General features: G+C 45.3%; 1 protein-coding gene across 1 annotated transcript in view; it reads right to left on the bottom strand.

Annotated features, from left to right (window-relative positions):
• The window catches only part of MKRN2 (makorin ring finger protein 2), a 37,296-nt gene extending 11,507 nt beyond the window's left edge, over nt 1-25,789 (bottom strand). Inside the window, exons 1-4 of the mRNA XM_070433607.1 lie at nt 25,668-25,789; nt 2,799-2,927; nt 1,621-1,802; nt 122-423 (exon numbers count right to left, since the gene is read on the bottom strand). Coding sequence (XP_070289708.1) covers nt 122-423; nt 1,621-1,802; nt 2,799-2,927; nt 25,668-25,693 — 639 coding nt within the window. The 5' untranslated portion in view covers nt 25,694-25,789. The remainder of the gene's footprint in view (nt 1-121; nt 424-1,620; nt 1,803-2,798; nt 2,928-25,667) is intronic.
• Nucleotides 25,790-26,368: the final 579 nt, after the last annotated feature.

The following is a 26,368-nucleotide window of genomic DNA, read 5'->3' on the forward strand; positions in this document are numbered from 1 at the left end:
CATGCCAGGTACAAAATACAGGTATTATTGGCAGTCAGATGCTTGCAGAAATACCAACAATTTTGTCACATAGTGCATTTCAAATTTATTAAAATGAGTTCATACAGTCTTATAACTTTACCTTCTCATGAGCTTTCCTTTGCTCTGGGTCGAAGGGATGCAGGACTTGCAGCCTACAGATTTCACACATTTCCCCATGCAGGTAGACACAAGCATCCCCAAAGCGGCACTCCCCAGCGGCTGCATAGGGGCATAGCTGCTCCTCGCTGCTGTAGGAGCTGCTGGCTTCTAAGTAATCAAGGCCACTCCTTATTGCTTCAAGGTAGGAATTCGGCTTCATCTCTGGGCTACTCTGGGCATCACTGCCTCCTGGATTACTCACCACACTTGGGCAAGCCTTTTCTTCATCCATGCCAGAGAGATCTTAATACAAAACACACAGCACACATATAAATGAAAACTGGCCCAGCCATTCTGGTAAGCAGCTAGTCAAAACTAACAGATTAAGCACCTCTGACCTTGGGAATTTCACTCTTGGAACATATAGGAAAAAACAGGCCAAGAGGAAAAAAATAAAAGGAACAGCATAAAATGTTCATAGTGACATTAACTTAAAAGCATAGTTAGCAACACAGGGAAACAGACCATGATGTATTTATACAAAAGAACACTAAAGTTGCTATTTAAAAATAGCAAGTATAGAAATGTCAACATTTGGACCAGTTAATATGAAAATATATGTATCAATGTGTGTGTGTGTGTGTGTGTGAAAAGGAATTTAGAATGTGGTCAATAGAATACAGTGTTTTCCTTTATACCAGTCAAGTTATGTATCATTTTAAAGTGAATTAGAAGTAATGAAAACCTGGAGTGAGTCTTAGGGTCCTGGGGTCAATGTGAAATTTGTCCTATGGCCTCCCCCTCTCACACCTGGAGCCCTTCCCTTCCCATTACACACACTCTTGCCTTTTTAGAGGGGACATATTGAACTGGATCACTTATTTGTTTGCTTAGGATGGAATCTGCCTATCTTAAAATCACACAATTCCGAGATCTAGAAATCCCTTCACCAGATGAGGACCAGCCAACAAAAACAACTTTTATGATTTTTAGCTTTCTTCCTGCCCAAATCCTGTTCCAGGGTACAGACCACTCCCCAAGCCCCAACATACTATTCTTATTACTAAAAGTGCAACCTAAAATGGCAAACACTGGACTGGCTCAGCATAAAAACTAAGACTATGTACTGACCTAGAGGTAAAATAGTGATACATGCTCTTTATCAAAACATGTAGCTTTGAAATGAACAGTTTGGTGCTCCTCAGAACTGGGCAACAACCCTATGCAGACGGTAGTTACAACCTAACAAAAAAGTCACTGTTTATATTTTGCCAAACTTAGGGCCCAGCCCAGCCTTGGGCACAAGGCCAAATGCACCATCTGAATATTCTGCAGCCAAATGAAGCCCATTCTCAGGACAGATCTGGTGACTGCATTCAGACAGGTTGGAGGGGTATTAGGTTAGCAAACCTCTTGTCAAGAGAAGACCAGAAAGGAATATGAAAAACAAGACAAGACTGCTTTTCAAAAAGAGACAACAAAAGGATTCTGCTCACTCACTTCGGTCTCTAAGTACCAATGTTCTTTTCTCACGTTTCCCAGGCTCATGTAAGTTAGTTTTCACAATAGGTGCAGTGAGGTCGGAAGGAGGGTGAGGACTGTGGAAGCCCGGGGAGGGCACACTGTGGGGCATGGAACCCACAGCACCACCAGCTGCAGCAGAGGGCCTTGTGTGATCATATCTAAACAAAACACACAGCAGATGCATTACGGACACACTACAAGCACATGTCTCCCACACTGCCCAGATGTAGAATGTCCTTCCTTCTGCTACATTTGCAGAGGTGGAGAATGAAACAATCTCTCCCCATATTTTAACTGATAAAGGGATTATCAATTTAAAAAACTGCCTGGCAGTTCAGAGTGAATAGAAAGTTCAGTGTGTCTTTGTAGGACATGAGTGGGGCAGACATATTGCCTCAGACCACAAAAAGAAACCCTGAAAATTCCAGGCAGATGTTGAACTGAAATTTCCAATCCAGTGTTCTTTTGGGCAGGAGTCCCCACAATGTTAATAATGGCCAGTGTAACAGCTGGAGACCAGCCTTCCTGACTGTCTCTCTGGGGCACCACTGGCAGGGGTAGGGCAAGGTGGGCCAACTTCCATTATCACATAGGCATCCAGAAGAAGGACGCAAGGGAGCTTTGCAACCCGGGAAAAAACAGAGCAGCTCTTCATTAGGAAAGGACAGGAACAGGTTTTTGGAGTATTTCCTCGTTTAAAAGTTACAAAGTTGCCTACATATGTCAGTGGTAAAAAGAAAACTCTATGCACGTAATTGTTCATAGCAAAAAACTGGAAGCCATTTAAATTTCTAATGGAGTCACAGTTAATAAAATGGTCTGTTAACATTATGTAACATTATAAAATAGCAGCACAGAAAAATGCTTATGACATGTTAAGTAGGGGGGAAAAACAACATATAAAATTTTATATATACCATCAGTGCAATTTTGTAACTAGAGACTTATAAAAATAAGGCCTGAAAAGTGATTCTGAAAAAATTTTGGGGTACTGAAATTGAGGTTTCAAAACTACTTGCCATACTTTTTGTAATGTTGTCATATTACTTTTAAATTTAAAATTTCCCCTCAAGATCCATGTTCCAAATGAAGGATCTGAATCCCAGATAATATTTAACTCAGTATAACAATTGGGGCAGTGGCGGGGTTCTTGCCTGCAACGAGTTCCATAGGCACAGTAGCCCTTCTGATAGTACTTGCAGATGGTGGATGGCTTGCTGTTTGCCAAGTCATGTGAGAATAGGCATTGGTTTCCTTCCCGACACACACCATGCATAAAATACCTGAAGAGACAAGCAGAGGCATAAAACTTTTAGAAGCATACTTTGCAGTATAAAATCACCATATTTTATAACCTAGCATAGAAATATCTATTGTGCACATATTATGTTATCAAGACTATTTGGCACTGGAGATATATTTCCTTGCTCCTAAGACAAAGTGATTTTTAGATGTACCACAAGTAATTCAAGGAAGAAAAATGACCCCATAATTTTCCCTTTTTTAAAATATATTTTTTATTGATTTCAGAGAGGAAGAGGGAGAGACAGAAACATTACTGATGAGAGAGAATCATTGATTGGCTACCTCCTGCAAGCCCCCCACGGAGGATTGAGCCCACAATCCGGGCATGCCCTTGACCAGAATCGAATCTGGGACCTTTCAGTTAGCAGGCCGATGCTCTATCCACTGAGCAAAACCAGCTAGGGCCATAATTTTCTATTTTAAGATATAGCCTCTTAATTTGAGTTACATGTGTAAAATATGCACCTCATACTTGAGGAAATACGGCTCCTTCTTTCTCATGGAGCTTACAGGGTATGGTTCTAATGGAGTCAAAGAGACCTGGGACCAAGATCTAGCCTGCCACCTATAAGCAAGTCACAAAATCAGCTTCCCTGGGCCTTGCTATCTTTATCTATAAAATGAAAGTCATACTACCCACTTTACTGGGTTGTGGTGAGCATCAAAAGATATATATATCCTATCCTACATAATAAAAGCCTAATATGCAAATTGACCAAACAACCAGTGGAACGACTAGTCGCTATGACGTGCACTGACCACCAAGGGGCAGACGCTCAATGCAGGAGCTGCCCCTAGCCCACAGACCCCAGGCCAGCCAAGGTGGGTGCCAGCGGGGGCCCCCTGATCACCCCGCCCGTCGCCTCACAGATCGGCCCTGATTGTCGGCCAGACCTAGGGACCCAACCCATGCCCAAATTTCATGCATCAGGCCTCTAGTATATATAATGCCTTCAGGGCCAGAATTAGACATCACAGTGGAATATATATGAATGTTCCATTGTGATATCTAATTCTGGCCCTGAAGGCATTTGTATTCTCTCCAGCCAGAGTAGAGAATCATGACTGAATACTCAGAACAAACAGTAAAGAGACCCCAGAGGGGCACACCTGGTATTAAGGTTAATAAGTCCTAAAGTAAAGAGTACTTTAGATATACCCTATAAAGGAAATAACTTTGTCAGCCAAAACACACATTAATACTCTTTGAAAGAAGACAAAATCCAAATGCTCAAAAACACAAATATTTGGCATCCAATCAAAAATTGACATGCCAAAAAGCAGGCAAAAATGCAACCCAAAACTAGGAGAAAAATTAGTAATAGGAATGACAAATGATGGAATCAGTGGACAATTTTTTTTTTTATAAACAGCTATTATAAATATGCTCAATATGCTAAAGGATCCAAAGGAAAACATGACCGCTCGGTGGGGGGCGGCGCCTACGAGTGGGTGGCGCCAGGCCAGCCAAGTGAATGCCAGCAGGCAGAGGGAGGGGATGGCAATCAGGGGGGTGGTGGCAACCGGTAGCTTCGGAGGGGCGATGGGGGGCGGGGCCAGAGCTGCCCCCTGGTGGTCAGTACACTCCACAGGGGGAGCGCCACTCAGCCACAAGCCAGGCTGATGGCTGGCCAGCAACAGTGGCAGTGGCAAAGCCTCTCCAGCCTCCGTGGCACTGCAAAGAATGTCCAACTGATAGCTTAGGTCCACTTCCCATGGGCCTAAGCCACAGTCGAACATGCCCCAAGGGTTCTTGGGCTGTGAGAGGGTGCAGGCCAGGCTGAGGAACCCCTCCACCCCCACCCCCAAGTGTGCACCGGGCCTCTAGTCTACACTAATAAAAGAGAAACATGGTAATTAGCATACGACCGCTACCCTTTTCATTGGCTAATCAGTGAGGATATGCAAATTAACTGTCAGCCAAGATGGCAGCCGGCAGCCAGGCACTGAAGCGAGCATGAGGCTTGCTTGCTGCGGACTCCAACGTTCCCCACCTCACTTGCCGGCCTCTCAGCTACAACTCTAAGCAACTATGTACTATGTTGCAAATAAGAAGCTAAACAAACCCCTAGAAACCAGCCGGACTGAAAGCCAGTCGGACCGAAACTTTGTATCGATGTTTTCAGCAGCGAGGCCTCAGAACTAAAGCTGGCCCAGAATAAAAAAAGAAAGAAAGAAAGAAAAGAGAACAAGGAGCAGTTGGAAGCTTTAGTCACTCGCCAGCCGGAAAACAGCCCTCAGCCCCTCACCCAGACTGGCCAGGCACCCCAGTGGGGACCCCCACCCTGATCAAGGACACCCTTCAGGGCAAACCAGCCGGCCCCCTACCCATGCACCAGGCCTCTATTCTATGAAGTAAAAGGGTAATATGCCTCCTGGCACCGGGATCAGCGGAGCAGCGAGGCTCCCGGCACCGGGATCAGCGTGACCGGGGCAGCGCCCAAACCCCCTGAACGCCCTGCGGCTCTGTGTGTGACAGGGGGCAGGGCCACAACCTCCCTATCCTCCCTGCTCTGTTCATGACAGGGGAAGGCACCCCAACCCCCTGATCAGCTCTGCTCTGTGCCTGATAGGGGGGAGCTCCCCAATCCCCTGATTGCCCTGCAGCTCTGTGTTTGACAGGGGGGAGCTCCCCAACCCCCGATCGGCCCTGCTCTGTGTGTGACAGGGTGCGGCGCCCCAACCCCGCCCCCCCCAAGGGCCCTGCTCTGTGTGTGACAGGGTAGAGCCATAACCTCTCCATTGGCCCTTCCCTGAGTGTGACAGTGGTGGCGCCCCAACCCCCAGATCAGCCCTGCTCTGTGGGTGATAGAGGGTGGCACCCCAACCCCCCTCCACGGGCCTTGCTCTGTGTGTGACAGGGTAGAGCCATAACCTCCCCATTGGCCCTGCCCTGAGTGTGACAGGGTGCATTGCCCCAACCCCCTGATCCTCCCTGCTCTGTGTGTGACAGGGGGCGGTGCCCCAACTCCCCTATCGGCCCTACTCTGTGAGTGACAGGGGGGAGCTCCCCAACCCCCTGATTGACCCTGCTCTGTTTGTGACAGGGTACGGAGCCCCAACCCCCCTGATGGGCCCTGCTCTGTGAGTGACAGGGGGCAGCGCCCCAACCCCCTGATTGGCCCTGCTCTGTGAGTGACAGGGGGCAGCGCCCCAACCCCCTGATCGGCCCTGCTCTGTGAGTGACAGGGGGCAGCACCCCAACCCCCTGATCGGCCCTGCTCTGTGACGGGGTGGCGCCGCAACCTCCCCATCGACCCTGCCTTGAGTGTGACAGGGGGCGGTGCCCCAAATCCCCAATCGGCCCTACCCTGAGCGTGACTGAGGGTGGCATGGCAACCTCCTGATCAGTCCTGCTCTGTGCATGACGGGGCGGCGCCCCAACTCCCCAATCGGCCCTGCTCTGAGCCTGACCAGGGGCTGCACTTAGGGATCGGGCCTGCCCTCTGCCACCCGGGAGCAGGCCTAAGCCAGCAGGTCGTTATCTCCCGAGGGGTCCCAGACTGCAAGAGGGCACAGGCCGGGCTGGGGGACCCCCCTCCCCCAGCCCCCCCGAGTGCACAAATTTTTGTGCACCGGGGTCTAGTATAATATAAAGAGAAATACATCAAAGAGCTGCTTTCAGACATGGACAAAAGGCAACATAATACTGGACCTTGAGAGAAGGGATACAGGGGAGGTGAGCCTGTTCAGTGTGGCTTACTGTCTGGAGGCATATTCTGGACCTTGGTGCAGGGAGGGGAACCCCAAGTAAAGCACAGCAATCTTGCCAAGGGGAAAAGACAGAGTTTGGAGTTCAAGGAAGGTGACGGAAGCTTTCTGAAGAGCTCGTTAATCAGAATCACGCGTACATGATTAACTGACTCCTGATAGAGACTTACCAACAAACCAAAAGTTTCACAGGCGAGAAACCGTATGAATGTAAGCAATGTGGTAAAACTTTCAGTTCTCATTTAGGTTTCCAATCACATGAAAGAACTCACACTGGAGAGAAACCCTATGAATGTAAACAATGTGGTAAAACCTACAGAGAACAGTTACTTAAAAACACATAAAATAATTTATACTGGAGAGAAAACCTTAGAACGTAAAGAATGTGGGAAAGGCTTCAGATATTATCAAAGTTTTCCAACATATGAATCACAGTGGAGAGAAGTCATATAAATAAAAAATGTAATGAAGCATTTAGGTATCCCAGTGATCTTCAAAAACATAAAAGAAATCTCACTGGAGAGAAACCTTTGAATATAAAAAAAGTGGTAAAGCCTACAGAGATCCCAGCTCCTTACAAACACATGAAATAACCCATATTGGAGAGAAAACCCTATGAATGTAAGGAATGTGGGAAAACTTTCATTTATCACACAACTTTTCGAAGATATGTAACAATGCACATATAAAATTGCAGAATTGGGGAAAGGCTTTGGTTATCGCAGTTTCTTTTGAACACATGAAAGGACTTACTGCATAAAACCTCTTGAATATGAACTAGAATTGGCTCACACCATTACATGTGAAGACTCCCATGGAAAAGAAAGAGAAATGTAAGTAATATGAGAATGCCTAATAGAAATTAATCCATGTATATACAGGGTCGGGCAAAAGTAGGTTTACAGTTGTTCATATGGAAAATAAAACAATAACTAATAAATAATAATACAACAATAAACTGTTTCAAGTACTCACAACTGTAAACCTACTTCTGCCCCATCCTGTATATCACGCATTAGGAATATAAAAGACTACCAAAAAGGTCACTAGGAAAATCCAAATACCAAACTCTCCTTTTAAAATGGCCCCTTAACACAAAACAAATAAAACATTATAAAAAGATATTCAACCTAACTTCATAAAAAAAAATATACTTCAGTTCACTCATATACCTAACAGGCATCTAAAAGGAGAGAAAATATTATTAAACACTAGAGACCCGGTGCACAAATTTTGTGCACCAGGGGTGGGGTGGGGGGTTCCCTCAGCCCCAGCCTGCACCCTCTCCAATCTGGGACCCCTCGGGGGATGTCTGACTGCCGGTTTAGGCCAGATCCTGGGTTGGCTCCTAATCACTCACCTGCCTGCCTGCCTGGTTGCCCCTAACTGCCCTCCCCTGCTGGCCTGATCACCCCTCACTGCCTCTGCATGCCAGCCTGGTCGCCCCCAATTGCCCCCTCACTGCTGGCCCAGTCGCTCTTAACTGCCCCCCCGCCCCCCGCCGGCCTGGTCACCTTACTGCCCCCCCTGCCAGCCTAATTGCCCGCAACTGCACCCCCACAGCCAGCCTGGTAGCCCCTAACTGCCCCCACCACTGGCCTGGTCGCCCCCAACTGCCCCCTGCCGCCGGCCTGGTCGCTCCATGCAGCCTGCTGTTCAGTCGTCTGGTTGTCCCTCACTAACCCCCCTGCCAGCCTGGTCATAGGCAGCCATCTTGTGAGGGCTGAGAGTTAATTTGCATATTACCTCTTTATTATATAGGATTTTAAGGAAAAAATCCACTATTAATCTTATGTACTGCTATTGAGAGACAATTCTCAGAATTATCTCACATGAACATTCACTTTTAAAAGCAATTAGTAGAAATCCACAGTCCAATGATATAATATAAACAGAGTTCAATAAACACAATATATTTACAACATTAATAAGAACTCTTTCAGGCTGTACGTTTTCTGGTATATTACAGTATAAGAGCATGTTAACAGTAGCAATCCTTGATGGTAAGGTTTATGGCATTTTCATTTTCTTATTTTTGCTGATCTGTACCTCCTAACATTCCCACCATGAATATATACTGATTTTATAATAATAAATGGTTGCTTTAGATTTTAAAAATTATAAATGCCATCCAATACTGGCAAGGGTATGGTTAAAGAAATACATAAAATGCCCAGTACAGTACCTATCACACAGTAGGTCCCCCAAAAGTCCAGCTCTTATTAAAGTCTAGTAAAGAACACTGACAATTAGACAGTTGTCACATGTATGCAGAATGCTGTGGGACAACAGGGTGCAATGTCCCAGTGGAGGTCATGCCCAAGCTGAGTCTACAAAATGGAGGGCATGCCAGTGGGTGAGAGGAGTATGTAACAAAAGAGAGGACAACAAGAAAAAAGGCGGAGAAGGAGTGAGAACAAGCCTGTTGAGAGATGAGACTGAAGCATCATTACCCTAATTGTGCTTCAAGATACCTTAGTAGCAGCTGTAATATTATGAATGCATACTCAAAACAAGCGATTAAGGCCCCACAGTCAAGTCAGCTTCGGAAATCATAGTCTCATCTTAGAGATTTACAACAGACAGTAGCAGAGGAAAAGTTGAGTGTTCTGTCATAAAAGCAAACTGTTTACTCTTATTAAACACACACCTTCCCAGGCTTTTTTCAGAAAAAGCCACTTGAGTTACATGTGTAAAATAGATTAGAGAGGGCTGAAGGTGAGGAGCCTATTAGGAGATTGCTTTGTAAAGAAGCTTTATCCATGAACTGTTTTAACTTATTTTAAAAACTTCAAACATACAAAAGTAAACAGAATGGTAGAATGAACCCTCAAGATGTACCAGCACACTTTCACATTATCAACTCACAACCAATCTTGCTTGATCCCATCCCCCTGCTCTGCTCCTTATGATTTTGACAATTTACCTTTTTAAGAGGGATAACTCACATATCCCTTGAATGAAGATTTTTAAGCAAGATGTCCTTTCACACTGTCACCAAACAAGTATATTATGAGACATATATAAAATGAGAAAAAATACAAAAGTTCTGATAAGCAGTACTATCAATACTCAAGCACAGTGGTTCTCAACCTGTGGGTCATGACCACTTTGGGGGTCGAATGACCCTTTCACAGGGGTTGCCTAAGACCATCGGAAAACACATATATAATTACATATTGTTATTGTGATTAATCACTATGCTTTAATTATGTCCAATTTGTAACAATGAAAATACATCCTGCATATCAGATAATTACATTATGATTCATAACAGTAGCAAAATTACAGTTATGAAGTAGCAACGAAAATAATTTTATGGTTGGGGGGGTCACCACAACAAGAGGAACTGTATTAAAGGGTCGCGGCATTAGGAAGGTTGAGAACCACTGCTCTAGCACTTTCACTTATTTATCCCATTTAATCCTAACAATACCAAGGAGTATTATTACTATACCCATATGCAAATAGAAAAACTGAGGTTCAGCCCAAGCCAGTTTGGCTCAGTGGATAGAGCGTTGGCCTGCAGACTCAAGGGTCCTGGGTTTGATTCTCAAAGGTAAACAATAAAAGCAATGGATTAGTGAACTATAAAGCTAATACAAAGGTTAAAAAGCAAAAGTAGAAAAATCATGTGAAATTAAAATAAATTAAGAAATACACACAAACACATGCACAAAAGAATTAAAAAATAATGACAACAACATAAACATTTTGGGTGAACAAAAACTGTAGTGATTTTAGGATGTGTTGAGCTTAAGTGACCATGAACTTAAAATAGACTGTTATAAACATAACTAGATATATATGAAACACATGGTAACCACAAACCAAAAATCTACAGGAAATGTACAAAATACAAAGAGAAAGGAATCCAAACACAATACTCTATAGAGTCATCAACACACGAGAGCAAGAAAATAAAAAGCAGAGAATTAAAAAAAAAAATTAGAAAAATAATAAGATGGCAATAGCTATATACCCATCAATAATTACTTTAAATGTAAATGCTCTAAAGCAGTGGTTCTCAACCTTCCTAATGCTGCGAAGTTCCTTATGTTGTGATGACCCCCAATTTCATTGTTACAAATTGAACATAATTAAAGCATAGGGATTAATCACAAAAACAATATGTAACTATATATGTGTTTTCCGATGGTCTTAGGCGACCCCTGTGAAAGGGTCTTTCGACCCCCAAAGGGGTCGCGACCCACAGGTTGAGAACCGCTGCTCTAAAGGCTCTAATCACCTTAAGACATAGAGTGGCTAACATCCTACTAAACAATGAATGAATGGGTTAACAATGTAATCATGGACTAAATCAAAAGATACCTTGAGAAAATGAAAACACAACAACCCCAAATCTATGGGACACAGCAAAAGCAGCCCTAAGAGGAAATTCATAGTATTACAGGCCTACCTCAAGAAACAGACAAAAATTCTCAAATAAACAATCTAACCTTACACCTAAGTGAACTAGAAAAAGAACAAAGCCCAAAGTGAGCAGAAGAAACGAAATAAAGATCAGAGCAGAAATAAATTAAACAAGAGTCTAAAAAAACAATGGAACCAACAGCTGGTTCTCTAGAAAGATAAACAAATTCGATAAACCTTTAAGTAGACTCATCAAGGAAAAAAAGAGAGAAGGCCCAAATAAATTCGGAAGTGAAAAGGAAACAACAACCCAGAAATACAAAGGATAAGAAAATACTAGAACAATTATATGTGAACAAACTGGACAACCTGAAAGAATTGCATAAATTCCTAGAAATACACAATCATCCAAGACTAGATCAGGAAGAAACAGAAAATCTGAACAGACCAATAGCTATCAACAAAATCAAATCAATGATCAAAAAACTCCCAACAAACAAAAACCCTGGACCACATGATTTCACAGATGAACTTTACCAAACAGTCCAAGAATCATTAATATCTATCCTTCTTAACCTATTCCAAAATATTGAAGAGAAGGCTCTCATATGTATTTTACAAGGCCAGTATTACTCTGATATCAAAACTAGACAGACACTAAAAAAAAGAGAAAAAATTATAGGTCAATATATCTCCAATGAGTAATAAATATAAAAAGCCTCAACAAAATATAAAACAAATTCAGCAATACATTAAAAAGATCATACACCATGATTAAGCAGGATTTATTCCTGGATGCAAAATTAGTTCAATATCTGCAAGTCAATGTGATACAGCATGTAAGTAAAATCATTGATCATGTTGATATAGAAACAGCATTTGACAAAATCAAATATACATTATGATAAAAAAAAAATCTCAGCCAAATGGAGATAGAAGGAACATTCCTCCAATATTATAAAGGCCATATATGACAAACCCATAGCTAACATCATACTCAATGAAAAGCTGAAAGCTTTTTCTTTAGAATCAGGAGCAAGACAAGGATATCCATTTTTACCACTCTTATTGAACACTAGACGCCCGTTGCAGGAAGATTCCTGCAAGAATAGGGTTTCCTGAGAACGGAGCGAAGCAGAGAAGGTAGCAAAGCCCACCTAGGCGGGCTTCACTCCCTTCTCCGCTGCCTCGCTCCCTCCCTTCGCTGCCACCTGGGCTCCCTCCCTTCTCTGCCACCTGGGCTCTCTCCCTTCTCTGCCACTTTGCTCCCTCGCCAGGTCACGGATCCGGGCCCGGGTCCCACAGGCAGCATCACGCGCTGCCGGCCCTGCCTTGCCGGGTCAGGGATGGGCCCCGGTCACTGCCGGCCCCACCTGCAGTATGCAATTTAGCTGCCATCTTTGTTGGCGGTTAATTTGCATATCACGGTTAGCCAATGGGAGGCGTAGCGAAAGTATGGTCAATTACCATGTTTGTCTATTATTAGATAGGATAGCCACAGAAATCAGACAAAAACAAAACAAATAAATAAAAGGCATCTAAATCAGAAAGAAAGAAGTAATACTGTTATTATTTGCAAACTTGAGGCCTGGTGCATGAAATTCGTGCACTGGGGGGGGGGGGGGGGTTCCCTCGGCCCTGCCTGTGCCCTCTTGCAGTCAGGAGCCCTCGGGGGATGTCTGACTGATGGCTTAGGCCCAATCCGTCAGTTGGACATCTTAGTGGTGCCACAGAGCCCGGCTTGTGGCTGAGCAGTGCTCTCCATGGGAGTGCACTGACTACCAGGGGATAGCTCCTGCGTTGAGCGGTATCAGGCCGAAACATCCCCTGAAGGGTCCCAGATTGCGAGAGGGCACAGGCCAGGCCGAGGAACCCCACCGGTGCACAATCAGGGCCAGGGAGGGACACATGAGGTTGGCCAGCGGGGGAGGGACCGCGGGAAGGCTCTAGGGTGTGTCCGGCCCATCTCACTCAGTCCTGATCAGCCAGACCCCAGCAGCAAGCTAGCCTACCAGTCGGAGCGTCAGCCCCCTAGTGGTCAGTGCACATCATAGCGACTGGTCAACTGTCCCCCCCCGTGGTCAGTGCATGTCATAGCAAGCAGTTGAGCAGCCTTAGCATACCATTAGCATATTACGCTTTGATTGGTTGAATGGATGACCGGATACTTAGCATTTTAGGCTTTTATTATATAGGACTAGAGGCCCGGTGCACAAAAATTTGTGCACTCGGGGGGGAAAGGGCGTCCCTCAGCCCGTCCTGTGCCCTCTCGCAGTCTGGGACCCCTCAGGAGATAATGACCTGCTGGCTTAGGCCTGCTCCCAGGTGGCAGAGGGCAGGCCCAATCCCTAGGTGCAGCCCCTGGTCGGGCTCAGAGCAGGGCCGATGGGGGAGTTGGGGCGCTGCCCCCTGTCATGCACAGAGCAGGGCGGATCGGGAGGTTGCGATGCCACCCCTAGTCACGCTCAGGGTAGGGCCGATTGGGGGGTTGGGGCACCGCCCCCTGTCACACTCAAGGCCGGGTCGATGGGGAGGTTGTGGCGCCACCCCCTGTCATGCACAGAGCAGGGCCCATCAGGGGGGTTGGGGCTCCGTACCCTGTCACACACAGAGCAGGGCCGATCAGGGGGTTGAGGAGCTACCCCGTCACTCACAGAGTAGGGTTAATAGGGGAGTTGGGGCACCACCCTCTGTCACACACAGAGCAAGGTGGATCAGGGGGTTGGGGCGCTGCACCCTGTCATGCACAGAGCAGGGCCCATCAGGGGGCTGGGGAGCTCCCCCCTGTCACACACAGAGCAGGGCCTGTGGGGGGGAGGGGTTGAGGCACCGCCCTCTATCACCCACTGAGCAGGGCCGATCAGGGGGTTGGGGCGCTGCACCCTGTCACACGCAGAGCAGGACCAATCAGGGGGTTAGGGTGCTGCACCCTGTCAAACACAGAGCCGCAGGGCGATCAGGGGGTTGGGGAGCTCCCCCCTATCAGGCACAGAGCAGGGCTGATCAGGGGGTTGGGGCACCTTCCCGTCATGAACAGAGCAGGACGGATAGGGAGGTTGTGGCCCCGCCCCCTGTCACACACAGAGCCGCAGGGCGATCAGGGGGTTTGGGCGCTGCCCCCTGTCACGCTGATCCCGGTGCCGGGAGGCCTCACGGCTCCGCTAATCCCGGTGCCGGGAGGCATATTACCCTTTTACTATATAGAATAGAGGCCTGGTGCACGGGTGGGGGTCGGATGGTTTGCCCTGAAGGGTGTCCTGGATCAGGGGGGGTCCCCACTGGGGTGCCTGGCCAGTCTGGGTGAGGGGCTGAGGGCCGTTTTCAGGCTGGCGGGTGACTGAAGCTCCCAACCGCTCCTTTTTTCCTTTTTTTTTATTCTGGACCAGCTTTAGCTCTGAGGCCTCGGCTGCTGAAAGCAGGTTTCTGGCCTTTTTTTACCTTCTGTATTTGATACAATGTTGCGGTCTGGCTGGCTGAAGCCCGGCTGATTGAAAGCAGGTTTCCGGGGTTTTGTTTAGCTTCTATATTTGCAACATAGTTGCTTAGAGTTGCAGCTGAGAGGCCAGCAAGTCAGGCGGGGAATGTTGGAGTACGCCGTCACTGGAGCAAGCAAGCCTCCCTGTTCGCTTCAGTGCATGGCTGCCGGCCGCCATCTTGGCTGGCAGTTAATTTGCATATCACCCTGATTAGCCAATGGGAAGGGTAGCGGATGTACGGCTAATTACAATGTTTCTCTTTTATTAGATAGGATAGCCAAGATATGGGAGCAACCTAAGTGCCCATCAATGGGCAAATTAGTAAAGAAGACTGGTACATATATATATAATGGAATATTACACAGCTATAAAAAAAGAAATCTTGTCATTTGCGACAACTTAGATGAATTTAGAGAGTATCATGCTAAGTGAAATAAACCAGAGAACGACAAATTTCATATGATTTTATATATGGAGCATAAAAAATAAACAAATAAAACTCATGGATACAGAAAACAAATTGATGGTCACCAGATGGAAGGGGTTGGGGGGATGAGTAAAAAAGATGAAGGAATTAAGAGTTACAAAAAAGCAATTATTAAATATAATCACAGGGATGGTAAAGTACAGTGTAGGGAATATAGTCGAGGCCCGGTGCACGAAATTCTAAGCCCAGCCTGCACCCTCTCCAATCTGGGACCCCTCGGGGGCTGTCTGACTGACATCTCTCTCACAATCCAGGACTACTAGCTTCTAACCACTCACCTGCCTGCCTGCCCCTAACCACTCTGCCTGCTCCCCTGCAGGCCTGATCATCCCCAAATGCCCTCCCCTGCCAGCCCGATCACCTCCAACTGCCCTCCCCTGCTGGCCTGATCGCCCCCAACTGCCCTCCCCTGCCAGCCCGATCACCCTCAACTGCCTTCGGCTGAGGGGGCTGGGGGACTCCAGCTGGATGAGGCGGGGGCTGGGGGAACTGGGCACCACCATCTATGTGAGGGTGTGACAGTCAATTGGCATATTCCCTTTTTGACTGTGGGTGCCATCATCTTGTGAGGGTATGATGGTCAATTAGCATATCCCTCTTTATTAGATAAGATAATACTGTAATAACTATATGTGGTGTCAGATGGGTACTAGACTTATCAGATGGATCACTCTGTAAGTTACATAAATATCTAATCGCTATGGTGTACCCCTGAAATTAATATAATATTGTAAATGAACTGTTACTTGAAAGATAAAAAAATTTAAAAAGAAACTTAACAGGAGCTTTATTTAAAAAGGCTTATACCAAAGAGATCTTGTTATTCACAATACTGACTTTAAGTGTGCAGAAAAGAGTTAACAGAGCAGGTCTGAGCCTGCAATCCTTAGAGAGGCATGCTTAAAAGGCTGACCCCTGCCTAGAATCTGGAATGAGGCTGGTAAACAGTTTTCTACAGTGATATAAAATTTCCCTAAGTGATAAGACTGTTCACTGTGTCTTAACTGTACAATGTGGCTTATGTTGAACATCTGCTTTCCTTCTGGGAGTCTAGAATTTTGGTAGATGATAAATAAAGGTTGATTAGTTTGGACAATGAATCCCTAAGGGGTTTCCCAGGACATATGTTGCAGCATTTTTATTGCTGGGGAAAAAGTATGCTGTGTGACCTGTCATGGAAGAGATAGAAGGTAGGAAGTGTGCACCTGGGTTCCTCCAGATGCTGCCTGTGTCTTTTCCCCTTGTGATCCAGCTGTGATTCCTTACTACATCACTGTAATAAGTCTTAGCCCTGAGTACAACTATATGCTGAGTACTGTGGGTCTTTCTAGCCTACCTCCAGATGTAGGGGTTGTCTTGAAAATCCTGGACACACAAGTGTATTACACTTCTAAATAGTTTGATAATTCTTTCTGAAAAAAAATGCTATTCAAAATCAAGACTGAAATACTATTTCAAGATCTTTGATCTTTGGAGGTATAAAAGTTAAAAAAACCAGTCTCAAGAGCCAAGTCTCAATCACAAAGAATTATCAGAATTAGTAAACTCAAATAATGGAAGAAAACAGGCTCAAAGTGGCTATCCAAACAGTTGCACAAAAGCAAGGTCTGAGCTATTCTAGGAGGAAACCAAGATGGCGGCATAGGTTAACGCGGGAGTTTGCTGCCTCGAACAACCACTTCAAAAATACAACTAAAAGACGGAACGGACATCATCCAGAACCACAGGAAGGCTGGCTTAGTGGAAGTTCTACAACTAGGAGGAACCGAGAATCAGAGGAGGCGCAGTGCTGAAGTAAAATACTAAGGTGCGGAGTGCGCGCAGCGCGGGCTGGTGGCTGAGGGCGCGGTTGTCGTTTTCAATCCGGAGGGAGCCTCAGACTCTGAGCTCCAGATCCGGGCGAGTCTCTAGGGACCCAGACTCAAACGGGAGAAGCGGGACTGTCTGGCTTCAGTCCCTCCGAGGTTTGCAGCGGTTGCTGGGACAGAGAGGCAGAGCCTCTGGGGACGGACTGAGAGCAGCCATAACTGCTCCCTCCTCCGCCCTGTTGATCCCTTGGGACTAGCCCCGCCCAAGCCCTGCACAGAGCCATTTGCCAAATAGCCTCAGGCAAAGGCTAGATTAGCACCTCCCTAGAGGGCAGAAGTTCTCCCACTGCAAACACAGCTGATTCTCACAGCCAGTTGGCCTGGAGGTCAAGTAGTAATTACCTACAACAATCAAGGCTTGACTACAACAAGACTGCTCACAGAGACCACAAGGGGGTGCACCAAGAGTGTCTACCTCAGGTAATTGGGACACTTAACACGGAAAGCCACTCTATCGACACAGCGAAGCATAAAATATGCCATGACAAAGAAACAGGCCACAAAGGACAGAACTGGAGGAAAGCAGGCTACTGGATATAGAATTCAAAACCACACTTTTGAGGTCTCTCAAGAGGCTTCTAGAGGCTGTCGATAAACTTGATGAGATGTACAGGAAATCTAATGAGACCCTCGATGGTGTGATAAAGGACCAACTAGAAAGTAAGCATACACTGACCGAAATAAAGAATATTATACAGACTCCCAACAGCAGACCAGAGGAGCGCAAGGATCAAGTCAAAGATTTGAAATGCAAGGAAGCAAAAAACACCCAACTGGAAAAGCAAAATGAAAAAAGAATCCGAAAATACGAAGATAGTGTAAGGAGCCTCTGGGACAGCTACAAGTGTACCAACATCAGAATAATAGGGGTGCCAGAAGATGAGAGAGCAAGATATTGAAAACCTATTTGAAGAAATAATGACAGAAGACTTCCCCCACCTGGTGAAAGAAATGGACTTAAAGGTCCAAGAAGCGCAGAGAACCCCAAACAAAAGGAATCCAAAGAGGACCACACCAAGACACATCATAATTAAAATGCCAAGAGCAAAAGACAAAGAGAGAATCTTAAAAGCAGCAAGAGAAAGAAACTCAGTTACCTACAAGGGAATACCCATACGACTGTCAGCTGATTTCTCAACAGAAACTTTGCAGGCCAGAAGGGAGTGACAAGAAATATTCAAAATGATGAATACCAAGAACCTACAACCAAGAGTACTTTATCCAGCAAAGCTATCATTCAGAAGTGAAGGCCAGATAAAGAGCTTCACAGATAAGGAAAAGCTAAAGGAGTTCATCACCACCAATCCAGTATTATACGAAATGCTGAAAGGTATCCTTTAAGAAGAGGAAGAAGAAGAAAAAGGTAAAGATACAAATTATGAACAACAAATACGCATCTATCAACAAGTGAATCTAAGAATCAAGTGAATAAATAATCTGATGAACAGAATGAACTTGTGATTATAATAGAATCAGGGACATAGAAAGGGAATGGACTGACTATGCTTGGGGGGGGGGGAAGGGTGTGGGAAATGCGGGAAGAGACTGGACAAAAATCATGCACCTATGGATGAGGACAGTGGGTGGGGAGTGAGGGCAGAGGGTGGGGTGGGAACTGGGAGGAGGGGAGTTATGGGGGGAAAAAAGAGGAACAAATGTAATAATCTGAACAATAAAGATTTAATTATAAAAAAATAAAAAATAAAAATAAAATAAAATAAAAAGCAAGGTCTAACAAATACTTCATTAATGGTTTCTTTTGGATAAACTAGACAAGAGTATTTCCTGAAAACAAAGAAACAAACAAACAAAAAACAGAGTAGGAGATGGCCAGAAGTCCTCTACCAGATACTATTTGTTAACCAGGCATGTAAGAGGAAAGATTTTTTGCATTGGTTGTACAAGGATGCCTTTTATAATTCTACCACCACATCCCACCCTATCCTATATAATAAAAGGGTAATATGCAAATTAACTCTAATGGCAGAATGATGGGGGAAGACCGGTTGCTATGATGTGCACTGACCACCAGGGGGCAGATGCTCAACACAGGAGCTGCCCCCTGGTGGTCAGTGCACTTCCACAGGGGGAGCGCTGTTCAGTCAGAAGCCGGCTCATGGCTGGCCAGCACAGAAGCAGAGGCAGGAGCCTCTCCTGCCTCCACAGCAGCGCTAAGGATGTCCGACTGACGGCTTACGCCTGCTCCCCCTAAGCCATCAGTTGGATATCCCCCAAAGGCTCCTGAACTGTGAGAGGGCTCAGGCTGACCTGAGGGGAACCCCCAACTGCACCCAGAGTGCACTTTTTTCGTGCACCGGGCCTCTAGTAAGTCATATTCAGAAAATCTGCCTTCCAAATTGCATTCACTAATTATCTTTGCCATTAAGAAAACAAATATTTAACCACCAACCAGAGCTTTTAGTTAGTTTTGCCACTTATAAGCTGGTGACTCTGCACAGCCATTTCACTTCAGTTAAGTGAATGAGCTCAAATTTAAAGAGATTCAAAAATAACTTCCAGACCACCATCACTGCCTTCAAGAAAGGTGAGTGTGAAACGAGTGTTATGTAAGAGGCGAAGCCAGCCCAGTCTTATTTTTGTAGCATGTCTCCATTTCCATTCCCCAGTAACAAACACAAACTACCTTGAATACATTCTGCCTGGCCCTGGAACCAAGATGGCGGCATAGGTAAACACCGGAGATTGCTGCCGCAAACAACCACTTCAAAAATACAACTAAAAGTGGAATGGACATCACCCAGAACCACAGGAAAGCTGGCTGAGGAGAGATTCTTCAACTAGAAGGAGAGAGAACAGCATACCGAGGCTCAGAGGAGGTGCAGTGTGGAAAATACAAAGGTGCAGAAGTGCGTGCGCGGAGCGGGCTGGTGGCTGAGGGTGCGGTTGTCGTTTTCAATCAGGAGGGAGTCTCAGACTCTGAGCTCCAGATCCGGGCGAGTCTCTAGGGACTCAGACTCAAACGGGAGAAGCGGGATTGTCTGGCATCAGTCGGAACGTGAGGGCAGCTTTCTCTCCGAGGTTTGCAGCGATTGCTGGGGTTCTGAGAAGCAGAGCCTCTGGGAACGAGACTGAGAGCAGCCATAACTGTTCCCTCCACCCGCCCTGTTGATCCCGCCCCACCCAAGCCCTGCACAGAACCATTTGCCGGATCGCCTCAGGCAAAGGCTAGATTAGCACCTCTCCAGAGGACAGAAGTTTTCCCACGGCAGACACAGTTGATTCTCACAGCCAATCGGCCTGGTGGTCAAATCCCTCTAGTATTAACTACAACAATGAAGGCTTAACTAGAACAAGACTGCGCACAAAGACCACTAGGGGGTGCACCAAGAAAGCATAAAAAATGCAGAGACAAAAAAACATGACAGAAATGGAGGATATAGAGCTAAAAAACACAATTTTGAGGGCTTTCAATAATGTGCTAGAAGCTGCCGATAAACTTGATGAGAGCTTCAAGAAAACTAATGAGACCCTCGATGTTGTGATAAAGAACCAACTAGAAATTAAGCATCCACTGACTGAAATAAAGAATATTATACAGACTCCCAACAGCAGACCAGAGGAGCGCAAGGATCAAGTCAAAGATTTGAAATACGAAGAAGCAAAAAACACCCAACCGGAAAAGCAAAATGAAAAAAGAATCCGAAAATACGAAGATAGTGTAAGGAGCCTCTGGGACAGCTTCAAGCGCACTAATATCAGAATTATAGGGGTGCCAGAAGATGAGAGACAGCAAGATATTGAAAACCTATTTGAAGAAATAATGACAGAAGACTTCCCCCACCTGGTGAAAGAAATGGACTTACAGGTCCAAGAAGCGCAGAGAACCCCAAAAAAAAGGAATCCAAAGAGGACCACACCAAGACACATCATAATTAAAATGCCAAGAGCAAAAGACAAAGAGAGAATCTTAAAAGCAGCAAGAGAAAGAAAGTCAATTACCTACAAGGGAATACCCATACGACTGTCAGCTGATTTCTCAACAGAAACTTTGCAGGCCAGAAGGGAGTGGCAAGAAATATTCAAAGTGATGAATGCCAAGAACCTACAACCAAGAGTACTTTATCCAGCAAAGCTATATCATTCAGAATTCAAGGTCAGATAAAGAGCTTCACAGATAAGGAAAAGCTAAAGGAGTTCATCACCACTAAACCAGTATTATATGAAATGCTGAAAGGTATCCTTTAAGAAGAAGAAGAAGAAAAAGGTAAAGATACAAATTATGAACAACAAACATGCATCTATCAATAAGTGAATCTAAGAATCAAGTGAATAAATAATATGATGTACAGAATGAACTGGTGATTATAATAGAATCAGGGACATAGAAAGGGAATGGACTGACTATTCTTGAGGGGGGAAGGGGTGTGGGAGATGCGGGAAGAGACGGGACAAAAATCATGCACCTATGGATGAGGACAGTGGGTGGGGAGTGAGGGCAGAGGGTGGGGTGGGAACTGGGAGGAGGGGAGTTATGGGGGCGGGGGGGGGGGGGAGAGGAACAAATGTAATCTGAACAATAAAGATTTAATTAAAAATTAAAAAAAAAAAAGAATACATTCTGCCTGACCTCTGGGGCATCCTTGTCAACCACTTATAGCCATTCCTCCCATCTGTTACACTAAATTTAATCCAGGACTCTCATACCTTGTAGTGAATTTCCAACTGTTCACCCTTCCTGATGGCTAAACCATCCATCCCTTATACCTTCCTAGAGACATGAATTGGGGCAGAGAATGTAGGGGGGGAATGAGTGTACAAGGGCTGGTAAGTACATAGCTGGATACTTAAAAAAAAGTAGGGAGATTCTTTCTGGGGAACACTCCAAAGGCGTCTGCTATTCTGGGTGACTCCAAGACTGTTTCAGACAGTAAGGCTATTACTGGTATATGTTGCAAAGTATATCAGCTCACTCTTAGCCACAGAACCACCAATAGTTCTAGCTGTTGCTGAAAAAACGGAATCAATCTGGTTTCTTGAAGGCCTTCATATAAATTTTACTAATTTTCTTTCATCTCTTACACTTCTATTATAGAGAAAGGGTAAATAGAGATATTATAATATTTCTTCTAATTAATTTCCTTTCAATGTGCACGAATCCATGCACTGGGCAACTAATATGATTATAATAATTTTATTTCATAGACTGCTGTTATAAACTAATGTGAGATTTAGCTAAGACAATGCATGTAATTGCTTATCCTAACACATCATAAATGCTCCAAAATGGTTTGTTGTTATTATTTAGTATTTTAACCAACTCTGCTGGCTAGGCATTACTATTCCCATTTTACAGATGAGGAAACTGTGGCACAGGTGGTATCAGGATCAGAATCCAGAACTACCCCAACTCTGGAGCTCACGTTCTTCCTATCACTTACTGGACAGTTTTGTGACTTTCAAAGAATGAAAAACTCTGGGTTTGACTCTCTCAGGAAACTGAAATTTCTAGATTGTTCATTAGTAATAAGACAGAGGGACTTCAGGAGGACAAAAAAAACTGGTTACCAAGCTATAATAAAGGCCTGCACCAGTACTTTGAAAACAGATTGGAAGACATAGGAGATGGTTAGGAAGGAGAGTTGACTAACAAAACTGTATCAGCTGTCATTCTTGTCATTCCAGACAATAAACATTTAGTCTTTGTCATTAAATTTGGGAATCCAAGGACTTCATATCCATCTCTTGGAGAGATATAATACCTACTAGAATGGAAGCAAAATTAACCCTTTGTCCTGCTGCCATCCAGAAGAAGCATGTACATCACATTCCAGTCAGGAAAACAAACCACAAAAATACTTTGCACCCTAAGACAAACCCAAGAAACCTGTTTAAGTCTGCCCTCCAAATAAATCATACCTTGAACATTTCCTATAAGTTACAAATGTCTGGAGATAAGACTTTAGTGATTAAGGCCCTGGTCAGGTAGTTTAGTTGGTTAGAGAGTCATCCTGATATGCCAAGGTTTCGGGTTTGATCCGCTATCAGAGCACACACAGAAATCAACCAATTAATGCATAAATAAGTGGAACAACAATCGATGTTTCTCTCTCTCAACTAAAAAAAAAAAAAACTTTAGTGAATAAGATAATAAAGCAAGAAAAGCTTTTCCACCATGAACACACTAATGTAAACTTGGAACTCTTGGTAATACTGCAGTTTTTTCCATTTAAATATGTGTTCAGTCCTTATGAGGGCTGATTCCTTCACCCCCTTTGGCAAGTGAACTTTCTATAGGTTTTTGCCTATGTTTTCCTTTCATATGAACATATTAAGAGCTTTGAAAAGTCCTGCGGGAAAGAAACTTTCATTTAGCATTTCTAAAACTTACTTGGAGGCCATATAGTCTACAAGAACATGGACTCTGATGCCACAGCTCTGCCACTTGGAAGCTGAATGATATTGGGTAATCACTTCAACATTGAGGCTAAGATTCACGATCTATGGAATAGTCCTGGTTGCTAGACTATAGCAATATGGCTGGTAGAGCACCCAGCATGTTGTAAGCCCCCCCCAACAGAATCGGATTGTATTTAAACAGAAGTGATCCCTTCTCAACATTCCAACTCACTCTCAGTTTACAAGCAACATCCTGCAGGACACCCCTGTTTGGGAAACAAAGACTAAAGCTTTCAGGACAGGCCATCTTCTGGTACAGAAAATAACTAAGATGATGTTGATTTAAGTTCTTATTCCTTCAACTAGATGTGAAGTTTGCGGCAAGTCTCAAGTCTTTCTGAGGATAAGATTTTGGTATCAGTAAAATTAGATACTGCCCAGAGTTGAGATTCGATTATAAAACCTTGTATAACTGTGCACTTTTTTGTGAACCCATCTTAGAAGCAGTAGCCAGAATCTGCTATAGTCCACAATGACTAAGAAATTGCTCCAACAGGGATGTAAAAATATAGAGTCACATTAAAGAGAGCTGGAGCTGCCAGCCCACAGGAAGGCCTTACACGCCTTAACCTCAAGCCTTTGTAATGTTAAAACAGGGCAAAATAACCTTTCCTGGGCCTAAAGCAACATTGTGCCCCAAAGAACCCTTTGCAAGGAAAACAAGAAAGCAGCTATGACTAAGGACTTAACATTAAAAACACTATCTAGCCCTAACCGGTTTGGCTCAGTGGATGGAGAGTTGGCCTGTGGACTCAAGGGTGCCAGGTTCGATTCTGGTCAAGGGCATGTACCTTGGTTGCGGGCACATACCCAGTAGGGAGTGTGCAGGAGGCAGCTGATCGATGTTTCTCTCTCATCGATGTTTCTAACTCTCTATCCCTCTCCCTTCCTCTCTGTAAAAATCAATAAAATATATATTTAAAAAAAAAAAATAAAAAAAAAAAAATAAAAACACTATCTAGAATTAGCATCACAATGTTAGCTTACCTACATCAACAGAATGCCTTCCTTCTAGATGTCATTGTTCCCCTTCACCTTCTCCTAAATACCCCTTTTCTTTGTTTCCTAACTAAAACACTACATGGGTTTCTGCCTGAATCGGTGATTCCAGAAGAGCCATTCTTTTTTTTTTTTTAAATCTCAAATAAATGTGTATTGCTGCTCACTCTGAAAACACCTTTTAATTTTAGGTTCGCTGGGGAAACTTTATACAAATAAAACTAAACACACGTCTTCACAGAAGACTTTCTAGTACTAATTACCTAAGTACAAATCTCTGACAACTGCTCAACATAAATCAGCTGGGCCTTGGTTACACTGATTGAACAGCTAATTATATACGAATGCTAAAAGGAAAATGTTTTCAGTCACTTCTCAGTTATTCACACTGGAGAAGAGAAATAACAATATATATGATAAATAAACAGTTTATGGCATAATCAAACTAACATTCTTTTCAGCAATGCTTCCCAAACAGGTTTAATTGGAAACAGTTTATTAAAATAAAATGTGTACTTTCCAAGTATCAGTTCAGCAAGAGTAGGATCCCAATCCCGGTAACGCACAAGCTGACCAAGAAATCACGGTGTTACACAACCACACTCTCTCTCTGTCACCCGGTCCTGACTTTTCTGCAGCCATTCATCCATCGCCGCTGTATTTCCCCACGTAAACAGGTTGTCTCCTAAGACTGAGTAGCACTTACCCTCTTTCAGTCTGGTTCCTGCACTGCAAAATGGAAATTCTATTTGCCTAACCGCGTTATAGTGAAGTCTAAAGACAATGGATACGAAGGACTTGGCAATTTGAGGAGCACCGAAACTTTCCAAACATCCTGCCTACGGTTGCTATCTTTGCGAACAGCAGTGCTTACTTGCTTCTTTTCTGCAAGTTTAGGTCGGGGGTCTTCGAATTCGCAGAGAACCAAGGCCGCTTTCGGGCCTCGGCTCTTCGGAGGCCCTCATCGTCGATTAACAAGCCCCTCCTGTGTCGCCTCCCCGCCCGCAAACGGCCCTTCCGCGCACCCTCACTCTAACCCGCGTCTCCTCGTCCGGCTCGATTCTGGTCCCAGAGCCCTCCTCCCGGGCCCCGCACCCGCACGGCCTGGCTCGCACATCCTTCCAGCCACACGGGCCACGCTTCCGACCAGCACAGCCCCGCGCTGGCCTCGCCCTGGGGCTCGGTCACGAAACACGGCCACACAACGCCGGGCCCCCGCCCTGGGCCCAAAACGCCGGACGGTGAACACCTGAGCAACCTTCCACGAATCCGCTCCAGCCTCAGTTTCCCCGGCGGCAGCACCAGCGCGCACTCGTCGCCCAGGGCCCCGGGGGAGAGGCCCCAGACGGCCCGGCGCTCCGGGACCCCGCAGAGCCGCAAACTAACCTGCAGGTGACCTGTTTGGTGCTCATGGTGGTCGGGACAGAGGGCCGTGGTCGTGTTGCCGCCTCTCAGTCTGGCCACCGCCGTCGCTGCCTTGGCCCTGCCCCTCTCGCGCGGCCGCGTCACGAAGGCGCACACCGCCCCCCCGCCTGTGTGCGCCTTTATAGTGCCGGCCGGAAACCTCGCCGCCGTCACAATTGGTTCCGCGCCGGGGTGGAGGCGGGGCCGATCCTCAGTCCCCGTATTCCTCCTCCTCCCGCCATTTCCAAGCCTCCTGGGCGGGCCATGGCAAGTCCTATCCCGTGTGCTGACTCTTAGTGCCTACGGGGCTGCCCCATCTCCAAGCGCATTCCTTAGCGACTCTCGCGTCCCTAGAATCACTTCGCCCCGCTGGAGGCATCTTAATCCCAGACACCCCGACCTACATGTCAGTTTACACTCCCGCAACCCGTTCTCAGGTCCTGCCTCAACTGTTCCGCCAGACCGCGCCTCCCAAGTAAGGAGTCCCTTAGACTTCGCCCAAGTGCTCCTTTAAAAATCTCTACTCGCATCCCAAACTTTAGTCATGTTCTTTCCAGGCATTCCTCTGCTATTTGTCTTCCATTTCCTATGGTGGAAACCCAGAAAGATCATTCTTTTTAAAAATATATATATATTATTGATTTTTTACAGAAAGAGAAGGAGAGGGATAGAGAGACAGAAAC

This window comes from Myotis yumanensis, unplaced genomic scaffold (assembly GCF_028538775.1).
Source record: "Myotis yumanensis isolate MYYU_CA2020_CCGP unplaced genomic scaffold, mMyoYum1.0.hap1 SCAF_14, whole genome shotgun sequence".
Taxonomy (NCBI): Eukaryota; Metazoa; Chordata; class Mammalia; order Chiroptera; family Vespertilionidae; genus Myotis; species Myotis yumanensis.